Raw genomic sequence first — 24,927 nt, 5'->3', positions numbered from 1 at the left:
TGCGCGTATTGTGATGATACCATCCATTAAGGAAGTCAGAAGAGCTATAGCCTGCTATTACGGCTTGCTTTCCGGCATCAGGCCAGCAAAACTGGATCATTCATTCAATTCAGCAGCAAGGAATATACGAGCTTCAGGCAACGAAGCAAGATAAGAAAGACGAACTGGGGTTGAAGTCCAGACTCTTTTCATTTTTAAGCATCTACTAAGCATCTATGATGTATTTTGTGACAATATTACAGTTGATAATGTAAGACTAAAAGTGTGTATGTGTATTGAATTATATGTTTTGGTGCATTGGCGTTTTAGCCACTTGCTGTCGACAAAGTATGTTTCAAGATAATTTTTCCGTAGTCTTTCCGGTTTGCTGGAATGGTCTCCCACTTTTTAATGTTTGTGGAGTTTTGAGTTGCTGTGGGATCGTTTATCTATCTGTATACATGACAATAATATTTGCCTATATGCATATATATATATATATATATATATATGGCGTCAGAATATTATGAGTTATATAAATGTGAACTTCTGATGATCTGCGACGACTTTATTAGATATTTGAATATGTATTTATGGTAGATCGGTCTTAGAATTGTGCAACGAGAGTAAAGAACGTCATACAGATGTTTTAATACCCAGATAATATACAAGGATTGATTGCGACATAGTAATAATTTTTAAACGATATGGATCAGCATCGAACGAATAGACCTATTACGGCACAGTTGGAAGTACATTATTCTAAGAACGGGAAACCAGGTGATTCAAAGATCGTTGGGACGTTGTTGCGGGTTCAACAGCATCCTGACGGAGTGGACGATTTCGAACCACTTAACGCATGCGCATTTGGTGAGGAGTCTCAGAATCCTTCCTTGCAAACGGAAATATCCAAAAACATGAAGGTCTGCGACTTGTACCAGTGCGTACATAGCCGTCATTATCATCATCATGACGACTGGTTTGTACATGTTCCTGCTTGTGCACGGAGATTCAGCGAAAGTAATTTGACACGACTCCCTGGTCATTATCTAGAGTTACGCGAACAACAGCAGGGGCATCACCAGAATTCAATCCAGCGTCCCGCATCAGAATCCACATTGTCAAGTCCTTCGCTCAAGTGTCGGTCAAGAAGAACGGCTTCTTGCTCAAGTGCTGGCTTGGGTTTTGGTTCTGAGGTGTTACCTACGTTAATGGAGTCAGAGACGTCTGAATTTACCCCAGAAAACCCCTTCAGAAAGCATTATAGCATGGAGAACAGTGTAGATAATACCAGTTACTCTGAAAATACAGGTTCGCTAACTCTAGCGGACAATCAGGATAATGATGACAAGCAAAAAACTAGCAATGAATATTACGACTACAATTACGATTACGACTATAATGACGAATACAATAGCAATTCGCCTTCTGAATCAAGGTCCATTACTGAAAAACAACCTGTTTCTCCAAGGAATTCAATGCACGCATGCAAGATCGATTTCCCCACCAAATGCACTGAAGATGATTCTTCGCAATGTTCACTCGATTTGTCTTCTCCATGCACAAATCATCACCATAGAAGGAATTCTCTAGCGGTCAAGTTCCAGAAACCGCGTTACAGATCAGTATGAAAGAAGTCTAAGAACAAGTGAGATTATGTTGCTCCAGCTTTGTCGAAATGTTTTTTTTTTTTTTGATACCCTAAGAACTTTAGACCTGTGAATGTGCACATGTACTCTTCTTTTATGATTGTCAACATGTTTTACACTTCTCTCGGCAAATATCACTAGAAAACCTGTAAAGCTCCGATTAAGGTTTTACTCTTTCGAGGATCGCTTTAGAATGCAAGGATTCCTTTTGCCGCTCCTGCATGGTTCCGCTCGCTACTTAACTTCAAATGCATCCATACACTGGTACTTGGTGTTCGGATTCTGTTCTTTTAATAAGAGATTAAATCTTATATACGAGATGTAGATTATATAGTCTACTCATGCCCTTAACGATTTATTTTTCAAGCTTTTAAAGCTTTTCTTAGTTTTTAGCATGACATTCCTGAATGCCTTGTTTTCCTCGTTAATGTCCGTTGTTTCGTCCGCGCTTTCAATGGAAAGAAATTCGTCGCCGTTGCCTGCACTTTCTTGTCCGTCGTGATCATTCGTATCGGTGTCGTGGTCCAAAGATGAATAGAAAGTGTTTACAGAATCTTGGGGAAAAGTCAGCTTACCATTATATTTGAACTCTTCCTGTTTCATCGGAGGTGTTGCATTGTAAGAAAATCCGCTCATTATCGTTGCTGTACCTTTAGTTGGAGTCACTAAGGGTAGGCTCTCAGATGAAGGACTATCATCATTATCCTCTTCGTTCACAACATCCATTTTCAGTTTATGCAGGACTGGCCTCGTGGCCGGAATTGGCGGCAGATCTTTACCGTTGCTTACCCTTTCCATTTGACTTTTTATCCGTTCGAACAAAGTCGCGCCCTCTGAGCTAACAGTGACCAAACTTTCTGCATTGTAGTTATCAATCAGGTCATTGAGTATATCATTTGGAGAAGACTGTGGTTCTATAAGAGCAGAGGCTCGCATAAGCCTGTTATTTGGAGTCAGAGATATACTCTTGCTAGTTGCTTCATCGTTTTTGTCACTCTCTGATATTGCCTTGGAGTTTCTGTCACTCCCAATTTCAGTATCAACATTCTGTTTTTCGGTCACAGCAGATCCAGCCGTAGTTGCTACTGATGATTGATTGTGATCCTCTTGACCTGTGTTGTGCGTTTCGGAGTTTAAACTACTATCATCTCTTATCAGCACGCTAGATGCATCCTGAAAGGAACCTGCTGTATCACAGCTGACCCTTTTTTGCTCATCCTGAGAAAGTGGTTTGGCGCTTTCAAAACCTTGTTCAAGAATTTTCTCTGGTTTACTTTCCTCAATATTTGCTTCCTTTGATGATAGAGAAGTTTCTGTATCATTAGCCGGTGTACTGGGAATTTCCACAGAATTTATGGCGATAGATGCAGTGTCAACTGATACCTCTTCGTTCTGCAAGGCAGGAACATCACTTTTAGAGTTTGCATCGCTAACTGAAAACTGACGATCCGTACATGGGTTTTCTTTCGTTTCTATAACATTGTCAACCACATTTTGGACTTCTAAAGAGTCCATGTGTTGTGTTGAATCCTCCTGTTCCTGCTCCTCTTCATCCTCTTGTCCTGTTTCCAGTTCAGCGTCCACTGCATCTTCTTCCTCTTCATCCGATGAAATATTGGAGAGTTGTGCTTTAAGCTTTTGTATTGTGTTTGTCGTTATCAAACTATCGTCTTCGTCAACCTCCAATCCATCATCCTCAGGCAAAGTTGAATGGGAATCTTCTTCCTCTATGACGGTTGATTTTATCTTAACACTGAAGTCCAATGGTTTAACGAGGCGTTGCTGATCAGACAGCATCGAACCAAATTTATCTATATTCATATTTTGCTCTGGTGTAGCAGCGGGTGCAAGAGTTCTAGATCTAGATGGAGTGTAAGTTTTGCCATTAGCGTCAAGGTCTACTAAAGATGGGTTATTGATTTTCACCATGACAGGAGGCAGGTGGTGATTATTGGGATAGTCATGTTGAAAGACACTTTGGGTATTATCTTCAACGGGTGTCATTATTTCTCTTCTTGAAACCGAGGAAGGAGGAGCCGCAGTAACAACGCTCATCTTAGAGTTTCGGTTATAAGCAGAGGGATTTTTCTGTTCGGACCCCATACCTTCTTTTACAGGCTTTCTTAAGACGCTAGAGTACAAGGAAGAACTTGGCGAATCCAATAATGGTGACGAAGATTTATCTCCCAAAAGGTTTGGTGGTGGGGGACGAGATTTAATAGATGCATTATCGGAATCAATGGCCGGGATTTTGACATTTTCAAGAGCTTTTGCAGAATCACTCGAAGAGGGAGGAGTTAGGTAGCTCGACTTACCGACTCTTTCATCAGTACTTAGAACTAACCAGTCACAATCACCAACTCGTTTTGTTAGCTTGATTAGTAAGGTGTTATGCACCTTGTGAAGGAAGGTTTCGTACTTCCATGATGAAATGAACCATTCAGACAAAGCCATTTTAGAAACTCTCACAGGCGAGAAGTTTTCCTTTTGACTTTGCTTCTTAGCGGCAAAATTGAAAGAAGTATGGTCGAACGCTAACGTTCCTTCTCCAAGACCGCTATCGTCTAACACGTTTAAAAATTCACTAAAATCTTGACCTTTACAATGTTCAATCCATGTTGCTACGGCATATTGATCGTTTTCGCCTATAGTTCCTAAACCTTGTTGCATCCCAGATTCACTTGAGAGTTTTAAAGAATTTGGATCAAACTTCTTATCAAACTTGTAAAGGTAACGTTTTGATGATCTGGAGAATAGGGTATCAAACACTTTGTATGGACCTTCTTCGAATTTATCCAAAAATGCATTCTCTTGCTTAGAGAAGGAATGGTTGGAAGAATATATTCTCGATTGTGCTTTTGCTGCATTTTTAAGTAAGGTATTAAAGTCGTTCTCGCCGTCAATAAAAGACGGAACAGTCAAAGTTAAGGCAGTTTGTGCCACAGGTTTATATGGATGTGGTGGATAATTGTCAATATGGAAGTTATCAATGAGATAAAAGTCTTTGATCTTTCCTTCCTCCGCCAAAGATCTCAAATAAGCGACGAACAAATGAAGTAACGCAGTACCTCTAGCATAATACAGTTTCCCTAGAGATATCAAATCCGGATCATTCTTGGAATTATCCTGTAAATGTCTTTGTAGATTTTGGTCTTTTACAAAGCATACCTGTCCCGCAGTGAAAATTAAGTCCATTTGTGCGTTTTTGTCAACTACGAGATCAATCTTCGAAATAATAGCTACTAGTACTTCTAAAAACTCGAACGTACTGCAAGTGTAATCATGATTAGGAAGACATTGAGGTAAAAGGTTATAAAAAGACATCGTAGGATAATTGTTCCTTGATTCAAGCTGACAAAAATCCTGATAGCATTTCCATGGCACAATCCCATGGGAAAGGTGAGACCATATAATCCTTAGTGACAGTATCAACCTCGTCCAATGCTTTGGATTTGAATAATCCCCGTAATGTTCAGCAATTGCTTTTTCAAGCGCTGTTCCAGTTAAGGAGCATCCTTGCCAAGGAAAGAAAGATCTTATTATTTTTTTACAATGGTGTATCTCGGAGCTAGAAAAATGCGACAAATTAGGCTTAAAGATTTCCATCGAGGCCTTCAACACATCCGTATCTAGATTGTTATTTTGGTGGGAAAATCTGTTCAACAGCTGTTCTTTGAAATTGTTTGTCAAATAATGGATAACATATCTAGCAGAAGACGCACTGATCCCATCTTTGATTTGAAAGATGTCATAATCGGGATCTGATGCAATGGTCTCATCCGTGGGTCCCCTATATTTTTCAAAGTCATAAATGTAATAATGTTCACTTCTTTTTCTGTTGACTCGATTTTGTTTTATTAAGCTCTCGTGAGTGTCTTTACCCATATATGACATTGATCCATGAGAAGACGCATTACTGTCATTGCTGCTCCCCAGCACAGAATAATTCTGTCTTTGCTTATTATAAGAGATTGACGATGGTCCTGTTACACCAGTTTCCGGTTTAGCACCGTTACCACCTTGTGGCTTGCCAGGTCTTAAAGGTGCTTTCCCAGGAGCCTGGCGTGGGTATTGTGAAGTTTGCGGATCATACGGTTTCCTTAGGTCCTTATTTACATCTTTCCGTCTAGCAGAAGCCGGTTTCTCACTACCAGCATCACTTGAATGGCCGGATATTTTTCTAAGTACTTTTAACATAATATCTCACTCGGTATGTATTTCTATTCCTGTATTGACTTCTATTTTAGAATCGGTTCAATGAGCGTTAGTTATCTGATCTATCTTGTCTCAACCACCAAATTACGAACCCAATTAGATGAAGCTCTTATATACCGACATGAACATAACCTAATATCAAAACAAACAACACGTTAAACGTTCATACCGTGAACTATTTGTGCAGTTATTGCATTCCGTTCAAATATGTTTCAGATCTGGTCCTGCAATAAGAATTTTTATTACGTAGGCATTTTTTTTCACTGAACTCGCGTAACTAAGGTAAGCTGCTAGGGAAGGAAATTTGAAACTTCGCGTTTTGGAGGTGTAGCAAGGTGGATCAAAATATCTCGGTTTGTGTTTGTTTACCAACTGGACATGAAGAAGTGTTATGACAACCAATGAGGCTGAGAATGCACTACAGAATATTTTGGGTCGTATTGTTTCATAATATATGTGTTGTCTTCCTGTGTTGAATGTTCACATATCTTAATAGCTGATCTATCGGTAGGGAATGAAGCATCTAACAGAATCAAACGGTACCACGTGACTTTTGAATATCGGAATGAAATGAAGAAAAAAAATGTTGATTCAAGATGCGATGAGGTATGACAAGATGTGATGAGCTTTGACAAATCAAGTGATATCAAGTAGACTATATACGCTTCTGAGAGTAGGATCCTAGTGGATTTATCGTGGTAATTAAAATGGTACAATATGCAGGAAAGTTAGTGCTTGCGCCTATGGTCAGGGCAGGTGAACTGCCAACGAGATTGTTGGCCTTGAAGCACGGCGCAGATTTGGTCTGGTCCCCAGAAATCATTGACAAGAAACTTATACAGTGTCAAAGACAGGTTAATGATACATTGAAGACTGTCGATTTTATTATTCCTGCCAAACGGGAGGGAACGGAACCTGGTGTGGTTTTCAGGACAGTTCCAGAAGTAGAGCATGGAAAACTCATATTTCAGATCGGAACATCAACTCCATCGCTCGCTGTCGAAGCCGCTCTCAAGGTTATTGAGGATGTTGCTGGTATTGATGTAAATGCGGGATGTCCTAAACATTTCTCCATTCATTCTGGAATGGGTGCAGCTCTATTGCAGACTCCGGATAAATTATGCTCCATTTTGATTGAGTTAGTTGAGAAAGTTGGGAAGATTTATGGGAAACCTATTTCCGTGAAGATTAGAATCCTAAAAGATGAAGAAGATACTTTGACTTTGGTGGAAAAATTATGTGCAACTGGTATCACGAACTTAACTGTTCATTGTAGAACTACCCCGATGAGAAACAGAGAATCTCCAATCCGGGCATATATTCCAAAAATATATGAAATATGTGAACGTAATAAGGTATCGTTAATAATGAACGGTGCTATCAGGGATAAGGAACATTTCGAACAGCTACGAAGTGATCTGAACCTACCTAAAACTATTGGTGGTATGATGGCGGATTGTGCTGAGAGAAATCCAACAGTTTTTTCTGAATCACCATTGCCATGGTTCAAAGCGGTAAAAGAATACCTGGATATAGCAAACCAATACAACCATCATCCTGCAAATGTTAAATATATGATGAATAGAATGACTCCCGGGAAATCTCCATTCTATCAATACTTTACACAATGCCGTAAACTCTCTGACTTTGCACATGTTTGTCAGCAATTAGGTTCTAGTGGCGGTGCATTGAATGATCCAATACCATTTTTAATCCAAGAACGTGAAAAGGAAATGGCTGAGAAACAGAGATTGAACAATCTCAAATCGACGAAGACGTCTGACTGAAAAAGAGCTTCAGAACTCACATCGGATGAACAGAACAAGAAAATGAAATCTGGATAATATAACCAGACTTTAATTCCTCAAAGTTCCTCATTTGTTTCACATATATCAATCATATCTTTATTAGCTCGTATATATATATATATTGTACACGTTAAGTATGTGTCATAGCATAAGGACCTCTAAAGGCACTCATGTAACATCAGTTCAACAAACAACAACAGAAAAAACTGAAGCACTAATATCTTTTGAGAGTCCTTTTGACATGAAATACTAAAACCTCTATGAAGAGAGAAAATTGGCTAATTTAAACTGGTATTAAAAGTTCATCATTCCAAAGCTTTTTGAAGCTTTTCTTTGTCTTTGGCAGACAATAATTTCAAAACTTCCGCCAAACCATTGATGGAATTTTCACGGTCGTTTCTGATAGATTTTGCCAAATTTTGTGCGAAAGCTTCCAACTTCAGACTCTTAACTTGTTCATCCAAGAATTGGTAGTTTTCTTCGATCCAAGTAGCAACTTCTCTGTCGTTATCTTGGCTCACAGAAGCTGGGTACCATGATATGATTCTTGCCATTTTCTCTAGTCTAGAAGCAGATCCTAGCTCGTTATTTAATCTTCTCATCAAATATTCTTCGTTTAATCTTCTTCTTAATCTCCAGAAAAAGAAGCGACGAGCTTCTGGCCAGTCCAATTCCTTTTTGATCACACCCTTTGCCAACATACGACCGGATCTATCATGCAAGTCAGCAAACTGTACTGTAATTTGATGGTAAATTGGCAACAATTGCTTCTCACGGATAGCAAGCTGCTTTGATACTTCTTGATGTTCTTCTGGAGTCAAAGTGGAATCGGCCAACTTGGCTTTCAACTCTCTGTACTTGTCATCTAATCTTGCCATAGTAGCCAACAATTTTTCTCTACGGTATTTGATACCGACCATACCTTCTGGTTCCAAAACACCAGCTCTTGAGTTTATATCAGCATACATTTCCATTTGGTCAGCATTGATAGTTGGATCAACAACAACCCAAGAACCACCTCTTAGTTCACCAGTTGGAGGAATGTATGTAATTATAGGCTGTTTGTAATCAACCAATGCATCAACGATGAAAGAACCATACTTCAAAACTTCGTTGTACATATCACGTTGTCCACCAGAGAAACCTCTCCAGTTGGCTAGGATCATTAATGGCAATTGTTCACCATGATTGAAGTCATTGATAGCCTGGGCTGTCTTGAACGCGGAATTTGGATACCAAACTTGGCCGGCTTCTTGAATCAACATTTCGGTAGAATCAGGATTAGCAGGATCAGCAGGAATCAAATTTTCGACAATTCTTGTTTCAACGGCAATAACACCTAATGGAATACCACCTAAACGGGCTCTACCTGTAACAACACCCTTGGCCCAACCAGACAAGGTTTCTTGGAAGGAACCTTTATCGAAAAGACCATATTCGAAACCATCGGCAGATTCACGACCTGCAATCATCCACCTAACATCGTACTGTTCGTTTAAAGATGGAGCATAGTCAATTTTTCTGTCCCATTTATCTTCAGATTCCAAAATAGGAACCGGTAGATCACGTTTGGCAGGAATGTAAGATAACCAGTCCATGATCTTTTCAACACCAGCCAAATCATCTGGAGCAGTTAAGTGTGAAACACCATTGTTGTACATGATCTGAGTACCACCCAATTGCAAGTTTGAAGAGTAAACTTCTCTACCAAGAAGCTTATTGATGGCAGGAGCACCGGTTAAAATGATTGGCTGTGCTTCGATTTGAATGGCTCTTTGACCTAATCTGACTAGATAAGCACCGATACCCACAGACCTACAAGTAACTAAGGTGATCGTGAAGATATCCTTGTACGCTCTTGAAGTGGCACCTGCAATTAAACCGGATCCCTTCAAACACTCAACACCAAGACCATCTTCCGAACCGATAATAGCAGTAATGACGTTTCTGACCTTACCTTCTTCAACAACACATTCGGTAACAACAGCATTGTCTTTACCCTTAGATTTGAGTTCTTCAAGAGACTCATCTGACAACCATAAGTATTGGAAACCCTTTGCTGGATCTTTTTCATCATTCCAAGCAATCTGGAACAATGGAACAAGCTCTTCGGCAATACCAATTCTTGCACCTGAATTGGCAGATAAGTATATTCTTGGGATACCACGCTTTCTTGCATATTCAGTAACCTTGTTGAAGAAGGCATCTTCCTGTGGACCGAACGAACCAATTTTGAAAGTGATATCATTGGCGACTATGACAAATTGACGGCCATGAGAGTATTCTGGAGTTTTTGCAGTAACCTTGAATGCAACCATACCGATGTTATTAGCACCAAGTTCACGATCAACTTCAGTTAATTCACCATTTTCATCTTCAATCAATTCATTTGCAATGAAAAAATCGTCTGACAACTTGGTCTTTGGAGAGTGTTTCTTCCATTGTGCCACGGTGGCTTGACGGAATAGCTCTGGGAAATCGTAAACGTATGTGGTTCCCATCAAATGAGCCTTGTAACGTTTTGGCTGTAACCACTCCTTTGCAGGATAAGGAGTGGCAATAGGTCTCAAATGCATAGCACCTGGTTTATCTAAAGATTTGAAAATCCATTCACCTTGTGCATTCTTGATCTCTGTATACAATTCAGTCTTCACAACAAAGCCCGAGACGTTGTTGATCAACGCTCTGATTGGAACCGGGGTGCCAGTTTGAGGGTCCTTGATAATAATTCTGATTTCAGCAGCGGCAACACGTAATCTGAGCAATCTTCTGCCAAATCTTTCCAAGAAACCGCCAAAGGCAGCTTCAACAGCTTCTGGCGAAATGTCAAATACAGCAGAGAAGTTAATGAAAATATGGTTAAGATCTGAGTTAGAAGTGTCAATGATCTCTAAGTTGTCCAAAATGTCACTCATTAATCTGTTAGCTTCTGAAGTCAAATATTCATGGATGGAAATGTCGTCACTAATACGACCTGTTCTGATAATACCTCTGGTAAAGAATCTCTTGTCAACCGGAGAGTTTTTACCAACGGCCTCATAGACATGAATGTTTCTGTTCTCAGTAAATATTTGTCTGATATTGAAGTTCGACATCTTACCTAGTTCAAGTTGGAAAGCTAGAGCTGGTTCAATGTGACGAATTGTTTCATCTTCATTGTAATTTGGACCACGGAAGGTATAGTACTTTGGATATGTACCATCACTGTATCCAAACACGAAGGTAATACGACGAATAGCAGAGTCAACTAATGATTGCTTGTTTAAATCGAGTATCTCTCTGAGTCTCTTTAAAACATCCGACTCAGATTCAAATCCTTCAGTTGAAGACACAACAACATTGGCAACATTAGACAAGCTGGCTGAAGAGCCAGATCTGTCTGGGACAGGGCCAGTAGACATATGATGAGAAGGAATTAAAGATAGAGCTGACGACAAAATACCATCAACATCATCTAGATGTCTAGCAGGAATCAACAAACCAGTTCTTAATGGTTGGTTTTCACCGTCAGAGACATAAGTCAAATCAGAGACAGAAATAGCTCTGTTCATACCCAATTTACTCTTAACCTGTGGCAATGAGGTGAATGCAGCAGATGGAAGTTGGAACTTCCACTCAACTACAGGTGATCCAGAAGACTTTTGATGCTTCAAATCACCAATAGTGTACGCTCTGTATGCTCTTCTAATGTAGACCTCGGCAGCAGCAGCAGAAACGGCATCATCTGGATTTGTCAAGAATTGGGCCAACACATCGAAAACAACATAGTTGGAATCGATCAAGTCCTTTAAAACTTCTAAATCAGGTTTTGTGCGCTTCGTTTCGGATGAACCATATGAAGTGCTTAAAACAGATGACTTAAGAATGTATTGAACTTGATCTGTTCTCTCCTTGATAGATGGCAAAGCACCTTGAATCAAAATTTCTCTGGCTTGTAGAGCAACCTTAGCGGTGGCCTTAGATTCTAATTCGACGATGTGTTTCAATGGTTGTTCGATAGCAGCGGCTACCTCAGAGCTCAATTTGCATAGCGGTTGATAATGCTTCAAAATGGCAAGGATCAGGTTGTTTCTGGCTGATACTCTGGAGTGAGCTAGGACGGTTAAAACAACCTTCTCCAAGTCGTCAGGGTTCTCATCACGCAATTTTAAGATGACGTCTTCTTCCCGAATGTTTGGCCCAGAGAACAATTTTTCGACATTGTAATAGTTTTCTAAGAAAGTGGCAAAGACAAAATGTTCATGAGCAGCAAGTCCCTTAGAGTAACGGGTAGTAATATCAACAAGTGGTTCAATGGTAGTGCTAAACAATGGGTCAACGTTAGGATCATTTAAGGCAGCTTCTAACATCTTTTCTAGTTGTCTTGCTGGGAAATCCGCATTTCTCTTGAATGAACGGGTGACCAATTGTTCTTGCATTTCGTCTAACTTAGGTGGTAATCTTGAATGTAAAGCAGAAACTTGTAATTTCCATTCAGAGTATGGTAATTCTGGTTGTCTCAACACTTCAATTAATTGCTGCAATGAAGCATTCATAATAACTTGATTGTCGTATCCCTTCAAGATGTTTTCCAAAGTAGTGACCAAAGATTTAAATTTGTATGCAGGCTTGGTACCTTCAACGATTGGAGCACCCAATTCTGGTAGCATGCCTTCGTAAGGCTTAGCATGTTTGACTTTACTAGGGTCATCTAGAGTTAAGATGGCTAGAATGTCACCGGCGGCCAGAGTAGAGCCTGGTTGTTTCAATAACTGAACGACACCATTTTCTTGAGAAATCAATGGCATTTGCATCTTCATAACTTCAACTTCGGCATATGGTTGGCCAGCAATAACATGATCACCGTTTTCGACCAAAAACTTGACCAATTTACCAGGAGATGGAGTTCTGAGTTGTGTTGGATCATTTTCAACCTCTAGTAGAGTTGTCTTAGAGTCGATTGATAATCTGGTAGCAGCAACTTCTTCCTTCCAGTAAATGGTGTGTGATTTACCACCAACGGCAATCAACAAACCACCATCAGATAACTTCCTTACGCCAACTTCGCACTTGGAACCGTTAATGAATAGAGTATAACGATCGTCGGCTGATTTAGCAACAGTAAATCTATATCTCATACCATCATGAATAAATTCAATTGGGTACATTGTTTGTAGTAATGATTTGTTTGGAACTTGGCCTCTCTTCAAAGATGAGATGTAATCTTCTCTGGCTTTTTGGGAGGCAATATGAGCCTTGGTAGCGGCACCACAAATGACAGATAGGGTTCTATCAGGCTTTTCAGCTGTCATTTTCTGAGAAATCAAATCATCCAACCACCCAGTCGTGATGGTATTGTCTTCGAAGTCTTCGGTTTCCAATAATTTGATTAAATATTCAACCGTAGTTCTGAAATCACCTCTGATAGATAATTCCTTCAAAGCAACAACCATATGTTTCCTTGAAGCTTGTCTGTTTTCACCGAAGGCGAAGATATGACCGAATTGAGAGTCAGAGAATGAATGGATACCACCATTATTACCAACAGAGAAATAACCCCAAACGTTGGAAGAAGAACGGAAGTTCAATTCGTGTAAAGCACCGCCAGATGGTTTGAAACCCTCATTTGGATCTTCGGATGTGATACGGCAGGCAGTACAGTGACCTTTAGGAGTTGGTTTTCTTTGAGTTTTAGCAGACTCAGGTGTAGAGAAGTTAAAGTCAATTTCGGATGCAGATTTTGGATCGACACCGTATAACAATCTAATATCTCTGATTCTGTGCATTGGAATACCCATAGCGATTTGTAACTGGGCAGACGGCAAGTTAACACCAGTAACCATTTCTGTGGTTGGATGTTCAACTTGTAATCTTGGGTTCAACTCCAAGAAGTAGAACTTGTCTTCATCATGAGAATATAAATATTCGACGGTACCAGCAGAAACGTAACCAACCAATTGACCTAATCTGACGGCTGCTTTTTCCATTTCAGTGAAGGTATCTGGCTTAGCGATAGTTACAGGAGCTTCTTCGATAATCTTTTGATGACGTCTTTGAACAGAACAATCACGACCAAATAGAGAGATGTTGGTACCATATTGATCAGCCAAAAGTTGAACTTCCAAATGACGAGCCTTACCAGCCAACTTCATAATAAAAATTGGAGAACCAGGAATTTCATTAGCAGCTTGTTGGTACAAAGACAGGAACTCATCTTCATTTTCGACTTTTCTGATACCTTTACCACCACCACCTTCGGAAGCCTTGACCATAATTGGGAAACCAATTTCCTTGGCTTTCTTTAGACCGTCTTCTGGAGACGAACAACAACCTTCTTGGTATACTTTATCTTCGACAGAGACCAAGTTAGTTTCTTTATCAACATGAACTTCATCGACACCAGTACCAGACCATGGGATACAAGGAACCTTAGCGTGTTGGGCAACGATAGTGGACGAGATCTTATCACCGAGAGATCTCATGGCATTTCCTGGTGGACCAATAAATATAATCTTTCTGTGAGAAGCGGCTAGCCTTTCAGGGAGTAGTGGGTTTTCTGAAGCATGACCCCAACCTGCCCAAACTGCATCTACATCAGCTCTTTCGGCAACTTCAACAATTAGGTCAACGTTTGCATAATTGTTATTGTTGGTACCACCGGGAACTTCGATATATTGATCAGCCATACGAATGTATTCTGCGTTGGCTTCAAGATCTTCTGGAGTGGCCATGGCCACGAATTGAACAGTTCTTTCATCGCCGAAGGTTTCATAGGCCCATTTACGAACCGATCTGATTTCTTTAACGGCTGCGATACCATTGTTAGCGATCAAAACCTTTGAGATCACAGTATGACCACCATGTGATTTGACAAACTCTTTCAATGGAGAATCATCTGCCTTATCCACAGTGTTCAGACCAATGAAATGAGAAGCCAACTTGGAATGTCTATCGCTATATTCAGTAATTTCGTATTGTTTACTTTGAGAGATTGAAACCTCAGAAAGATTTTCCTCACTCATTTTGCTTCTTAATATATTGCGTGTAGAATGGAATAGTCTTGGTGAAAATATGCTAAAATGAACTGTAAATTTGTTGGCGAGCGGAATGAACCGAGAATGTCTAGCTAAAACCGGGAACAGTCTGTAAAGAGTTAAGTTAGTCAATTTGATCAATGTTACAATAATGATAATAATAGAAAGTTTCTGAAAAAAAGAAACTAGCAAACGTACTATTCGGTTTATGCTTACTCTTTTTAACAAAACTTTCTTTAACCTCTATGAAGTTTTAGTTTTTGACAGCAGACAGACAATGAAGGGGAACAGTGATGTAATATCGAATGTGGGCTGAAAATAAAACTGTAACTCGGCAAAAATCGTTCACATATGCCTATATATTGCTGTGGAACGCTGCAGTTATGAGATTATCGGCAATATTATTATTGTGCGATGAACAATGTAGTACTAAACGAAGGCTTGAAAGATGTGAACAATGTGGGGATTTTCTAGCCACACTATCAGTTTCGCTTTCTAAGGAATACCAACGTTAGTTGTTCTCGTTGCTAAACAATATACCTATTCTTCACAGATGACAGGTTTCACACATACACTAGACGAAATGGAGTTGATGCTTCTGTCGTTTACCAGTCGCCATCCTCAATTGTGCATAAAAACATTGGATTTTCAATTTTCAACTTTCGTTCAACCAAAAAATAAAGTTCAAAAACGAACAAGTAGAACCCATTGAAAAACCTTAGCGCAATAATCGTGTACAAAAGGAAACGGTTTCAAAATTTCAAAATATGCAGTATCGTATTTTTTCCCCAACAATCTTCATTTTCTCAAAAACTGATATTAAGATAAAATCTTCTGAGAAACAATTGGTTGAAAAGTAATAATAGAGGAGTAAGGCGGTTCCAGTAATTCTTTGTTTCCAATGTCAATCTCAACTTGTCAAAAAATAAACTCCAAAGAGGTTTTCATTATTAGTAATAGTTTAGTTTAGTTTATACATACATCTTTTCACGGACAAAAAAGTCTCTTTAAACTTTATAACCTCAAAATTAAAATCGTGAAGGGTAAAAAAATAGTATTACTAGGCAAATGCGTTCAATACAATTGACGCAATATCCAGATATTAATTGTCAGAGGGCTGATGACCTTTTAGTAATAGTTGTACTCAAAAAGGGACAGATTTAATTGTGTGAAACTCCTATTGTCAATATTAACAGGAAATCAGAATGAATATGATAGGATGAACAAATAAATATTCTCAATACAAGTTGTTGTTGTTGTTTGTTGTGTATATTGAGTAATTCAGTTTCAAACTAAAATTATTCCTTGGATATCTTTAAAATATCTTATCTCTTCTAGTTAGCCCTTTCTCTTGATGAGTTTCCACAGAGTACTGATCAATTGAAAGTGAGTCAAGAGGTTTCAGAAAGACAGAAAATACAATGTATAAAAACCTAAGAAGATTTAGAGAATTGATATAATTTAAATTCACGAAGTTTATTTAAACCCCTTTGCTTGAAAAAAATAGCAGGAAAACCTCTTCTTTATAAAAAGCCGCCGAGTGCATTTCACTTCATCTAGACAAAATTTCAACTAAACTAACAAAACAAACAAAAAGATGAGAAGAGAAAAAAAAAAAAAACTTGGTTCTATCCATTCTACATCCCAGTCTAGGCATTTCATCCAAACGATGTGGTGATTTCACCATACTTGAAATTTCATAGCACTATTTTTTTTTTGGGAAAGAAAAAGTTTGAAAACTTGTTGGGATCGTTGTTGGATTTTTGTTTTTCTGTAGAACATTTCATAAAGATCCCATAAGTTCATACTATCCGTGGTCGTTCAAGATGATTCATGTACCAACAATTTGGTACACGTCACGTTGACAGCAACGGTATGCAACAGAATTTAGGATAAGAAGTGTGTTATATCTGGGCAGATAATAGCAATTAACCGCAATGCGCTTGGTTTTAGACTGAAAGAACGTTTGGCGTTTTAAGGGAACAAATCTTTGAATGAAGGAAATGGAGTAGTTGTATTCGGTTGATATACAGCGGTTATTTATGTGAAAGCTGCAACGATTGGATTTTAGAATAGATTAGCGATAGATGAGGGTTTGAGATCACGTGACTTGCGGTTTCTTGTGGTTTGCGACTACAAGACGTCAGAAAAAAAAAAGCGGAAATAGTATAAACTGACTGACATGAGAGAAAGATAGTTAAGTTATAGACAAATTGTTACAACGGTATAGAAAAAAGCGTTAAGCATACAAGGGGTGAGCAGCTGTTGGAATGAAAATTTAGATTGATAGAAATCATTTCGCATTTTGTATTCCAGCTTCCTTAATTTTCTTCAATAGGAACTCGTCGTAACCGACTCTCATTTGGTTCACCTTCTTCAACTCGCAGTGGTGCAACTTCGTATCCTCTTTCTTAGTATTGTATAGATCAAATCCAAGCGTCACTGAGACTTCGGAGTCAATCTCCTCTAATATTCTGATCCATTTGTGTCGCAACAACACTTTTTCGGACTCGAACAAATCAAATTGGACTCTAGCACTACGTTCTGCCATTTTTTGTTTGTATTTCAATCACTGGGTGAAACTTTTCGTCATAAAGCGGGTTAACAGCTTGTGTTTTATCGTGTAATCACAGTGTAACAAATCATCAGAGAATGAAAATTGATGATTCTCTAAATTATTCATCGGAGTTTTTCTGAGGGGCAGACTGACATATGTTCCAGCGTCCTTTTCATGTAAAACTGCACTCTTTATATTAAATTTATGTTTATTCAAAAGTGTGAAGCCTTGAAATGCGTTAGTGCATGTATGCTACCTTAGTATCTGAAATGCTTTCACAAATTATCCCAGGCGATTTTAAAAAAAAACATTAGCGACAGTACATTGATATGAAAGGTTTATACGGATCCCTTTATATATATATACTGGTTTGAAAATGTATAATTTCAGAAAAGTCGTTTCCTAACAAATCCCCAATTTTCCTTTGTATTCTTTGTACGAATTTAAGGGCAATGCGCTCCTTTTTACAGATTTCTATCAATCTGCGTAGGTAAAGTTTCATCCAAAGATACCTCAGTTGATATCTGTTTGGAAACCCAGTGATAACTTTTGCAATGTCGTGTGAAATAACATTGTCTCATGGCGGGCGTCAGTTTTAAATATTTTTTTTGTCGCTAGAAATGCTAAATGAAATGACAAATTTTTTTCTCTCTGTTTACCCTTCGCTGCGCTCAAAACAGAGGTCAGCTACATCTGCAGAACGGTTCCGGTTACATGAATCATCATTTTGTACGATTCGTTGATTTTACCTTGAATGGTCTTGAAATCACAGAGTCTCTTGTGAAGCAAGAAGAAACAAGAGGAAGAAAAAAAAAACCGTAGTTCTTGAAATATTTTGAAATTTTGAAAAATTAGTGAAATATAATTTTACAATCGAAAAGTGTTTAAAGTAGTAGTATGATACGTTGAATCACCCTCGAAGGTTTGAGTTGTAGATACTAAGACAAAGACATCTTTTCCGTATTGGTATTTTGCTAGGTTACCATTGCATTTCAGTCTATCAAGGCAATACTCCGATAAATACAGGGCTTCATTATTGTCGAATACGGACCGGGTCTAATCTCTTCCTGATTTTTCATCCTTTGACCGATACCATATAAACTAAGGCTAATAATAATAATAATAAAGTATAGCTATGTCTTGGCTCTTCGGTGGTAAGAAGTCATCTACAGACTCACAAGAAAATACTACACCAGTTGAACAAAATGATGATAAACTGAAACAAACTCTAGGATTCGATCCATCATCAATTTCGAATGTGTCGAACGTTATTTCTGTTCCAGGAGGATTAAGTCCATCACAGCTTCACCCATTAGCAGGGCTAGAGCGTGGTGTTGAGTATATGGATTTGGAAGAAGAACAGCTTTCTTCAATGGAAGGTTCTCAAGGTTTGATTCCATCTAGAGGTTGGACAGACGATTTATGTTACGGTACTGGTGCTGTATACTTGGTTGGTTTAGGTCTTGGTGGTTCTTATGGGTTCATTGAAGGGTTGAAGAACATCCCACCTAACTCACCAGGTAAATTGCAATTGAATACAGTATTAAACCATATCACAAGAAGAGGTCCATTTTTGGGTAACAATGCTGGTGTGTTGGCCTTAACTTACAACTTGATCAACTCAGTGATCGATTCTTTCAGAGGTAAGCATGATGTTGCTGGCTCAGTGGCAGCTGGTGCTTTAACTGGTGCTATTTTCAGATCTTCTAGAGGATTGAAACCAATGGGTTACGCATCCGCTTTGATGGCTGCTGCTGCTGCAGGATGGTGCGGTATCAAGTCTGTAATCTTATAAGTTGAAAGAAAGAAAAGGATAAACCTGTGGATATATAAACACACGATAAACTTTTTTTTTCGTTTCCTTTCATTCTACACTACTATTACATTGGGTCTTAGAAATGGTTTGCATGAGGATCCTGTTTCAAATGTGAAATATGCCCCTAATGTCTCGTATTTACTGACCGCCCATTTCATCCAATTTTATCTTACGTTTGCATGTTGAATTCCCCTTTCGTATAATGTACAATATGATGACAATTTTAGCAAATTCATGCTATGTTCCACCACAGCACCATTCTCGCCATGCATGTTTTCCTACTCCATTACCATTTTCTACACCATTCTTGAGACTGTCGATATCTGAAATCAAGCATCAAAGAGTGAGCTAGAAATAAAGCAGCAGCTTGTTTAGAGATACATGGTCTTGTATATATTTTAATAAAGTCATCTTTCGTCAATATTTTTCTTTTCTATTATCTGCCTCTCCAGGCGGGCCTTGCTGGTACTCTAGCAATTATAACAAATTATAACAGCATTTGTGACGAACTTACAACGAAATGGTCTAACGAAGGAAGACACTTCATCACTAGTTTGCTCATAAATTAATATCATGTGAATAAAAGGGCATGTGTCTTCCTGAAACGAAACGAAACGAAACGAAACGATTTCTTGCTCTAAAACGAAAACAAAGTGTATATTATGTATGTCAATATATTAAGAATTGTTACTCACTTTTTTTAGGAACTTACTCAATCGTGGTTTAAGTATCTTTCTATCATGTGTTACTAGATTAATCATCTCGCCACTTGGCGGTTTCACTCGACTTGTAGCTTGCTTTAACTGATCCATGAATTTTATCTCATCAATCATCGGGTAAACTGCGTAAGCAAATTCATCATCCTCTTGATTGTTTCCTGTATAGAGAACCTTATTTGGAGTTCTTGGTCTTACAGCAATAGCTCTCTTCTTGAAAACACCTCTCGTAGCAGTCTTACTCAATATCTTTCTCACTTCAGCAGGGTCTGCACCTTGATCCAAATAGATGGCAGCTGCACCTGCTACTATTGGAGATGCCATTGATGTTCCACTCAATACAAAAGTGCCCCGGCCTTTATTGGAAAGGGATTTCACGTTGACACCAGGAGCCCATATATCAATACAAGCGCCCCAGTTTGAGAATGGTGCCATTAGATCGGTTCTATCGTCCATTGCAGCCACAGTAATTGCTTTCCTGACCTTAGCAGGACTGTACCAACATGCGTTCAATCCACTGTTTCCTCCAGCAACAACAACCACGACACCCTCTTCGATTACTGCTGAAACAGCTTTATCTAAAATCGAATGGGTTCCTGGTGCACCGAGACTCATGTTTATGACACATTTTCTCTTCTTTCCGATGCATTGGTTCACGACATATTCCAATCCTTCGATGATATTTGTGACAGTGCCTTTTCCCATGGAATCTAGGACCTTCACTTCAACAATATTAACTTTCTTGGCCACTCCATAAGTCTTGGAACCGATTAAACCTGCAACATGGGTACCATGTCCTACGAGATCTCCGGAGCCTTCTCCAGTAGTATCAATACCTTTCATAGCCCTTCCTTCGAAATCGGGATGGTCATGATTAACTCCACTATCAAGTACATAAACGAAAACCCCTTCACCCTGGTGTTCTTCATGGTAATGGTATTTCAATCCAGATGAGGTATCATCTTTCTCGATGACTGGTAACTGTGCTCTTCGAGAAATTCTTGCTAGATGTCTTGGAGCTCGAGATTGTGAGATGAAGTCATCGCTAAAATCGGTATCTCCATTGTCTGTATCCTCGTCGTAATTATCATCATCTTCATAAGTATCACTCCCCTCATCTTCTTCTGCCTCTTCCTCATCTTCAGTTTCGAAGTCATATTGATCATTGTTTAATCCTGAAGCGATTTGTGGGAACTCATCGAACAAACTAATCTTCACATTAGCCACAACATCACTTATAAATGGTACATCTTTCAACTTATCCGCTAGAACAGGAGGAATATCAACAGAAATGGCATTGAACTTACCGAATGAGAATTCTCTGTGGATCTTCGATTCTATCAATTCCTTGACACTGGACCCGCCGATTTTAAAGTTGAAAACATACCTTAAAGCTCTTGGAGTCTTCAAGCTAACAAGGTATTCAGTACATATGACAGGATAAACAAAATGAAGCCAAATAACAAAAAGAGTCAAGATACCTCGCATTCTGACTGTTGAATATTTTCTCTGCTGGTAGTTAACTATCTTGCAATCTTATCTCTTTCTGCAAATATTGTTGACAAGACTAGGGATGGAGGTTAGTTGCCTTAATACACATTTTTTCTACTAAATCCATTTTCAGTTATTGTGGTAAATTGTACGATTTAAGAACTCGGAACCCTGTCATTGTCTAACGAATAGTGTGTCGAACCAGGGACATGATTAAAGTCGCATACTTTTTAAGTGTTCACATTATTATTTTGTGTCGCGCGTCAGATAATATCCGAAGAGTCGAAGAGTCGAACAAAACGATCCATGAAAAAAATAAAAAAAAATGACGTATCAGTGTTCGCTTATTAACTAGTTGAAAAAAATCTTCAATAGTCTAATATGCGTTCATTTTACAAGTATTTCAGTAGAGACTCAAGCTAGTATACATATCGGTTACGTCAAAACAGAGTGATGTACAAAACTCTGCTGGCCATATTCAAAGCAAAGGCTTTCCACATATTAAGCTCTTTTTCTTAAGAGTAGAAACCTGAAAAATAGTATTTCGGCGATTTCTCAAAATGGTAATCACTCTCCCTTGTATTAAAAGGTCAGGCTAATGAACGCAACACTGCACTAATTGCAATGGATATTATCCGAACGATCCGATGCCTTAGGTCCAAAACTGAAGCTTTTCGAAGATCCTGTAACTCTATTGGATGAATCTGGTAGGTTCCAGCTGTTAGGGTTAGTCGATGCATATTCTCTGCTCTTCCTTTTTTTTTAAACATGTGTGACTGACCAATCATATCACAGGAAACTTTGTGTCAAGGAAATGTGGAGCCACAACCGTGGCAAATTCCGACCGGCTTCTTCTCAGGTAACAACTACTAAAACCACTATCTCCGTATGCACGCGCAAATCCTTCTGAGTAGGACAGTTCGTTCGGCTGGTCCCACTTAGGTATTAGCTTCGCTAAAGTATGGATTGATTTTGAACATCAGTGTAATGAACATAGTCACTTTCTAATTGACGGAGTTATTTTCAGACAAAAACTTGTCTGACCTTTGGAAGAAATTTCAATCGAATGGTTCATTGATACGTTGATAGCAATGAACAGGTTACGCTGAGCCTGTTCATGGGCTGGCAACAAGAACGAGAGATATAGGGTTTGGCTAACTGCCAAAATTACGTAACATCAGTAGCAGTGCCTCATGGACAATCATAAATCCTAAATCGTATACGATATTGCAGGAAAAAGAAATAAAGGAACAAAGAATATTTATCATACGGGAAGGAAAAAAGTAAAAAAGTAAAATCGAACCAAAATTAAAGTATAATTGGAACAAAGGCAGGGAGGGAATTTAAAAGTATCGTATATAAGGAAGAGCATTCTCTCGGTTTATTCGTTTACAGAATCATTTCAAATTATATATATATATATCGTTTGACAGTTAAAATTTGTTAATGCTTATCCTCTTGGCTAAAATAAATATCGGGATATATTAGGATTTTGTTCCAGTATTAATTCGATATTTATCACCTTATTTAAACTAAGGGAATCAAAAGTTAGCTTAAGAGATAAGTAACTGAAAGACGAAAAAACCAGCACAGCAAGATGAAGATTTTAACAAGAGAAGAAATTGATGCTCATCGTCACTACACCCTGATGGGTGGTGTTAAAGGTGCAGCTGCAGGTCTGTTAATTTCTGCAGCTATGTTCAGGTTTTTACCCCATCGTTATCCTAAATTCAATCCAAAGGCTATGACATGGTCTGTCAAGACTGCTTTATTCATCACGCCTCCAACTCTTTTGGCTTCTATTGTCGCTGAAGAATCTTCTAACAGTTTTGATAAGAAAATGTATGGTGACTCTTCGTCCAGTGATATTCTTGCTGAACATAACAGATGGAAGAACCTGCCTATGAGCGAAAAATTGGTCGAAGGTTTGTCCAACAATAAGTACAAGATCATTGTTGGTGCATGGGCTGCTTCCTTGTATGGATCCTGGAAATTGGTTGATAGGGACTTATACATGACCAAAGCCCAAAAGGCTGTGCAGGCAAGAATGTATGCTCAAGGTATAACTGTGATTTTGTTACTAGCCTCAATTGGTTTATCTATGTACGAGGAAAAGCTACATCCAGATCAAAAGAAGGAGGCTAGAGACCGTCGTTGGCAAGCGGCTTTGGAGCATGCTGAGAAGGAAGAAGAGATGGCTGCAACCGCTGGTTACAGAAGTAACGAAGACAGAGTTAAGGCCAAGATTTTTAAATATGATTGAATTTTTGAAGAATTCAATCTAGCTGAGGTGAAATACGATATTGCCTTCACACTACAAGGCGTACAATTCTATTTTCACCCTCATCACATCCTTCTTGTGAATAATTTTGACCCATATACTATTAACTGTTTTTTTTTTACAGCACTGCCTTGTACGAAATGAAATGAAGCAGATCTAACGTACCAAATCTACCTTTCATGGTGAGTTATTTTGTCTCACATTATTCTATGTCATGACAAGTTAATAAAAGAAGATCTATTTTTTATCATTGATTATTGTAACAGTTTCATTGCATCGTGGCGCAACCATCCACGAGATCAAAAATGCGGGCGTGCTGCCTTACCTGTTATGGTTGTTTTTTAATGTCAGCTTATTTCAATTTTTTTTCAATAGAGACGGCTGGTACGGCTTTCATAACATTATACCACTACTTTTTTGAACCAATCAAGAACCTTCATAAATTATCAAAAATGCGGACCAAAATTGCTTGTAATCTTTTCATTTCTAATAGAGCAACTTGCTCACTCAATGCAGCTTTGTTTTAGATAGAGCGTACAAATCCTTTCTTATGCTTATCCTTTCTCATGATTTTCCTTTCTTATTGGATGCACTTGATGAGGTATAAGGACTAGCATAATCCGCCTTTTTATTTTACAGATTATACAATTATATATCCACCCGACATGCTAATGATACAAATAACTTTACCTAGAGAAGCTGGACCTGCATAGAGTACCTTGCATTATGGTTCAACTCTGGAGCTCTTTCAACTTTGAATCTTCCTTGTCTTTGGGTTTGCATTGATATCGAGCATTACTTACTATATGTTTGAATTGCTTCTATGTACATGTTTCATTTTATGAAAATTCAGCAAGTGTTTGATAGTGTGAATGTGCTCATTTCTTCTTTCTCATACTTGCTTCCAAATCTCCGACATCCAATCTGGTGTTTCTGATGTAATAATGTTTACTTCTGCGTCTCTTACCATCCGCTCTTCTAATCAAATCAATTCTCTCTACCAATGGTGAGAAGATTGGCACTCTCATTTCCACACAGGTTTTATAAATATAATCTCTTAATAGAATGGATGTGTCTTGTACTATTGGCTTACGGTCTACCGATAGCACATATCCAGTAAAACTATCGTAGTTGCATTTCTTGGAATCGTAAACTACACGAAGAACATCACCTGCACGTAGACGATTTGGGTTTTTCTTTGAAACCATCTCTGTTTTTACACCAGTTGGGTCAAGTTGTTTTAGATCATGATCAGCTAGAGTCTTCACTACTAATGGGGAGGATATTCTTTCAACTGGTGGGTAAACTGGAATAATCTTTCTTCCACTCTTAGCTGGAAGTTGATAACTTCTAACAGATTGTCTGATAACGGTAGGTAGTAGTCTCTTTAACATTGTATGGG

The 24,927-nt window shown here is 38.6% G+C and overlaps 9 protein-coding genes across 9 annotated transcripts; 4 read left to right on the top strand and 5 right to left on the bottom strand.

The window, feature by feature from the left end:
• Nucleotides 1-686: 686 nt before the first annotated feature.
• Nucleotides 687-1,610, top strand: KLLA0_F06138g (uncharacterized protein; the record flags this gene model as incomplete). The annotated part of the gene is made up of 1 exon (XM_455358.1): nucleotides 687-1,610. One exon carries the CDS (start codon nucleotides 687-689, stop codon nucleotides 1,608-1,610), a length of 924 nt encoding a protein of 307 aa, XP_455358.1.
• Nucleotides 1,611-1,967: 357 nt separating this feature from the next.
• Nucleotides 1,968-5,825, bottom strand: KLLA0_F06116g (uncharacterized protein; the record flags this gene model as incomplete). Its single annotated transcript, XM_455357.1, has 1 exon — nucleotides 1,968-5,825. One exon carries the CDS (start codon nucleotides 5,823-5,825, stop codon nucleotides 1,968-1,970), a length of 3,858 nt encoding a protein of 1,285 aa, XP_455357.1.
• Nucleotides 5,826-6,550: 725 nt separating this feature from the next.
• Nucleotides 6,551-7,630, top strand: SMM1 (tRNA-dihydrouridine(20) synthase (NAD(+)); the record flags this gene model as incomplete). The annotated part of the gene is made up of 1 exon (XM_455356.1): nucleotides 6,551-7,630. One exon carries the CDS (start codon nucleotides 6,551-6,553, stop codon nucleotides 7,628-7,630), a length of 1,080 nt encoding a protein of 359 aa, XP_455356.1.
• A 326-nt stretch (nucleotides 7,631-7,956) lies between these two features.
• Nucleotides 7,957-14,652, bottom strand: ACC1 (acetyl-CoA carboxylase ACC1; the record flags this gene model as incomplete). The annotated part of the gene is made up of 1 exon (XM_455355.1): nucleotides 7,957-14,652. One exon carries the CDS (start codon nucleotides 14,650-14,652, stop codon nucleotides 7,957-7,959), a length of 6,696 nt encoding a protein of 2,231 aa, XP_455355.1.
• Nucleotides 14,653-16,957: 2,305 nt separating this feature from the next.
• KLLA0_F06061g (uncharacterized protein) lies at nucleotides 16,958-17,215 on the bottom strand (the record flags this gene model as incomplete). The annotated part of the gene is made up of 1 exon (XM_002999380.1): nucleotides 16,958-17,215. The coding sequence occupies one exon, from the start codon at nucleotides 17,213-17,215 to the stop codon at nucleotides 16,958-16,960; it is 258 nt and encodes an 85-aa protein (XP_002999426.1).
• A 1,141-nt stretch (nucleotides 17,216-18,356) lies between these two features.
• Nucleotides 18,357-19,016, top strand: TIM23 (protein transporter TIM23; the record flags this gene model as incomplete). The annotated part of the gene is made up of 1 exon (XM_455354.1): nucleotides 18,357-19,016. One exon carries the CDS (start codon nucleotides 18,357-18,359, stop codon nucleotides 19,014-19,016), a length of 660 nt encoding a protein of 219 aa, XP_455354.1.
• Nucleotides 19,017-19,714: 698 nt separating this feature from the next.
• On the bottom strand, nucleotides 19,715-21,241 carry RRT12 (Rrt12p; the record flags this gene model as incomplete). The annotated part of the gene is made up of 1 exon (XM_455353.1): nucleotides 19,715-21,241. The coding sequence occupies one exon, from the start codon at nucleotides 21,239-21,241 to the stop codon at nucleotides 19,715-19,717; it is 1,527 nt and encodes a 508-aa protein (XP_455353.1).
• A 1,600-nt stretch (nucleotides 21,242-22,841) lies between these two features.
• Nucleotides 22,842-23,507, top strand: RCF2 (Rcf2p; the record flags this gene model as incomplete). The annotated part of the gene is made up of 1 exon (XM_455352.1): nucleotides 22,842-23,507. The coding sequence occupies one exon, from the start codon at nucleotides 22,842-22,844 to the stop codon at nucleotides 23,505-23,507; it is 666 nt and encodes a 221-aa protein (XP_455352.1).
• An 896-nt stretch (nucleotides 23,508-24,403) lies between these two features.
• On the bottom strand, nucleotides 24,404-24,919 carry IMG1 (mitochondrial 54S ribosomal protein bL19m; the record flags this gene model as incomplete). Its single annotated transcript, XM_455351.1, has 1 exon — nucleotides 24,404-24,919. The coding sequence occupies one exon, from the start codon at nucleotides 24,917-24,919 to the stop codon at nucleotides 24,404-24,406; it is 516 nt and encodes a 171-aa protein (XP_455351.1).
• Between the last annotated feature and the right edge of the window lie 8 nt (nucleotides 24,920-24,927).

The sequence above is a fragment of the Kluyveromyces lactis genome (genome assembly GCF_000002515.2).
Source record: "Kluyveromyces lactis strain NRRL Y-1140 chromosome F complete sequence".
NCBI classification, from domain to species: Eukaryota; Fungi; Ascomycota; class Saccharomycetes; order Saccharomycetales; family Saccharomycetaceae; genus Kluyveromyces; species Kluyveromyces lactis.
This window is presented reverse-complemented; position numbering and strand designations above follow the sequence as displayed.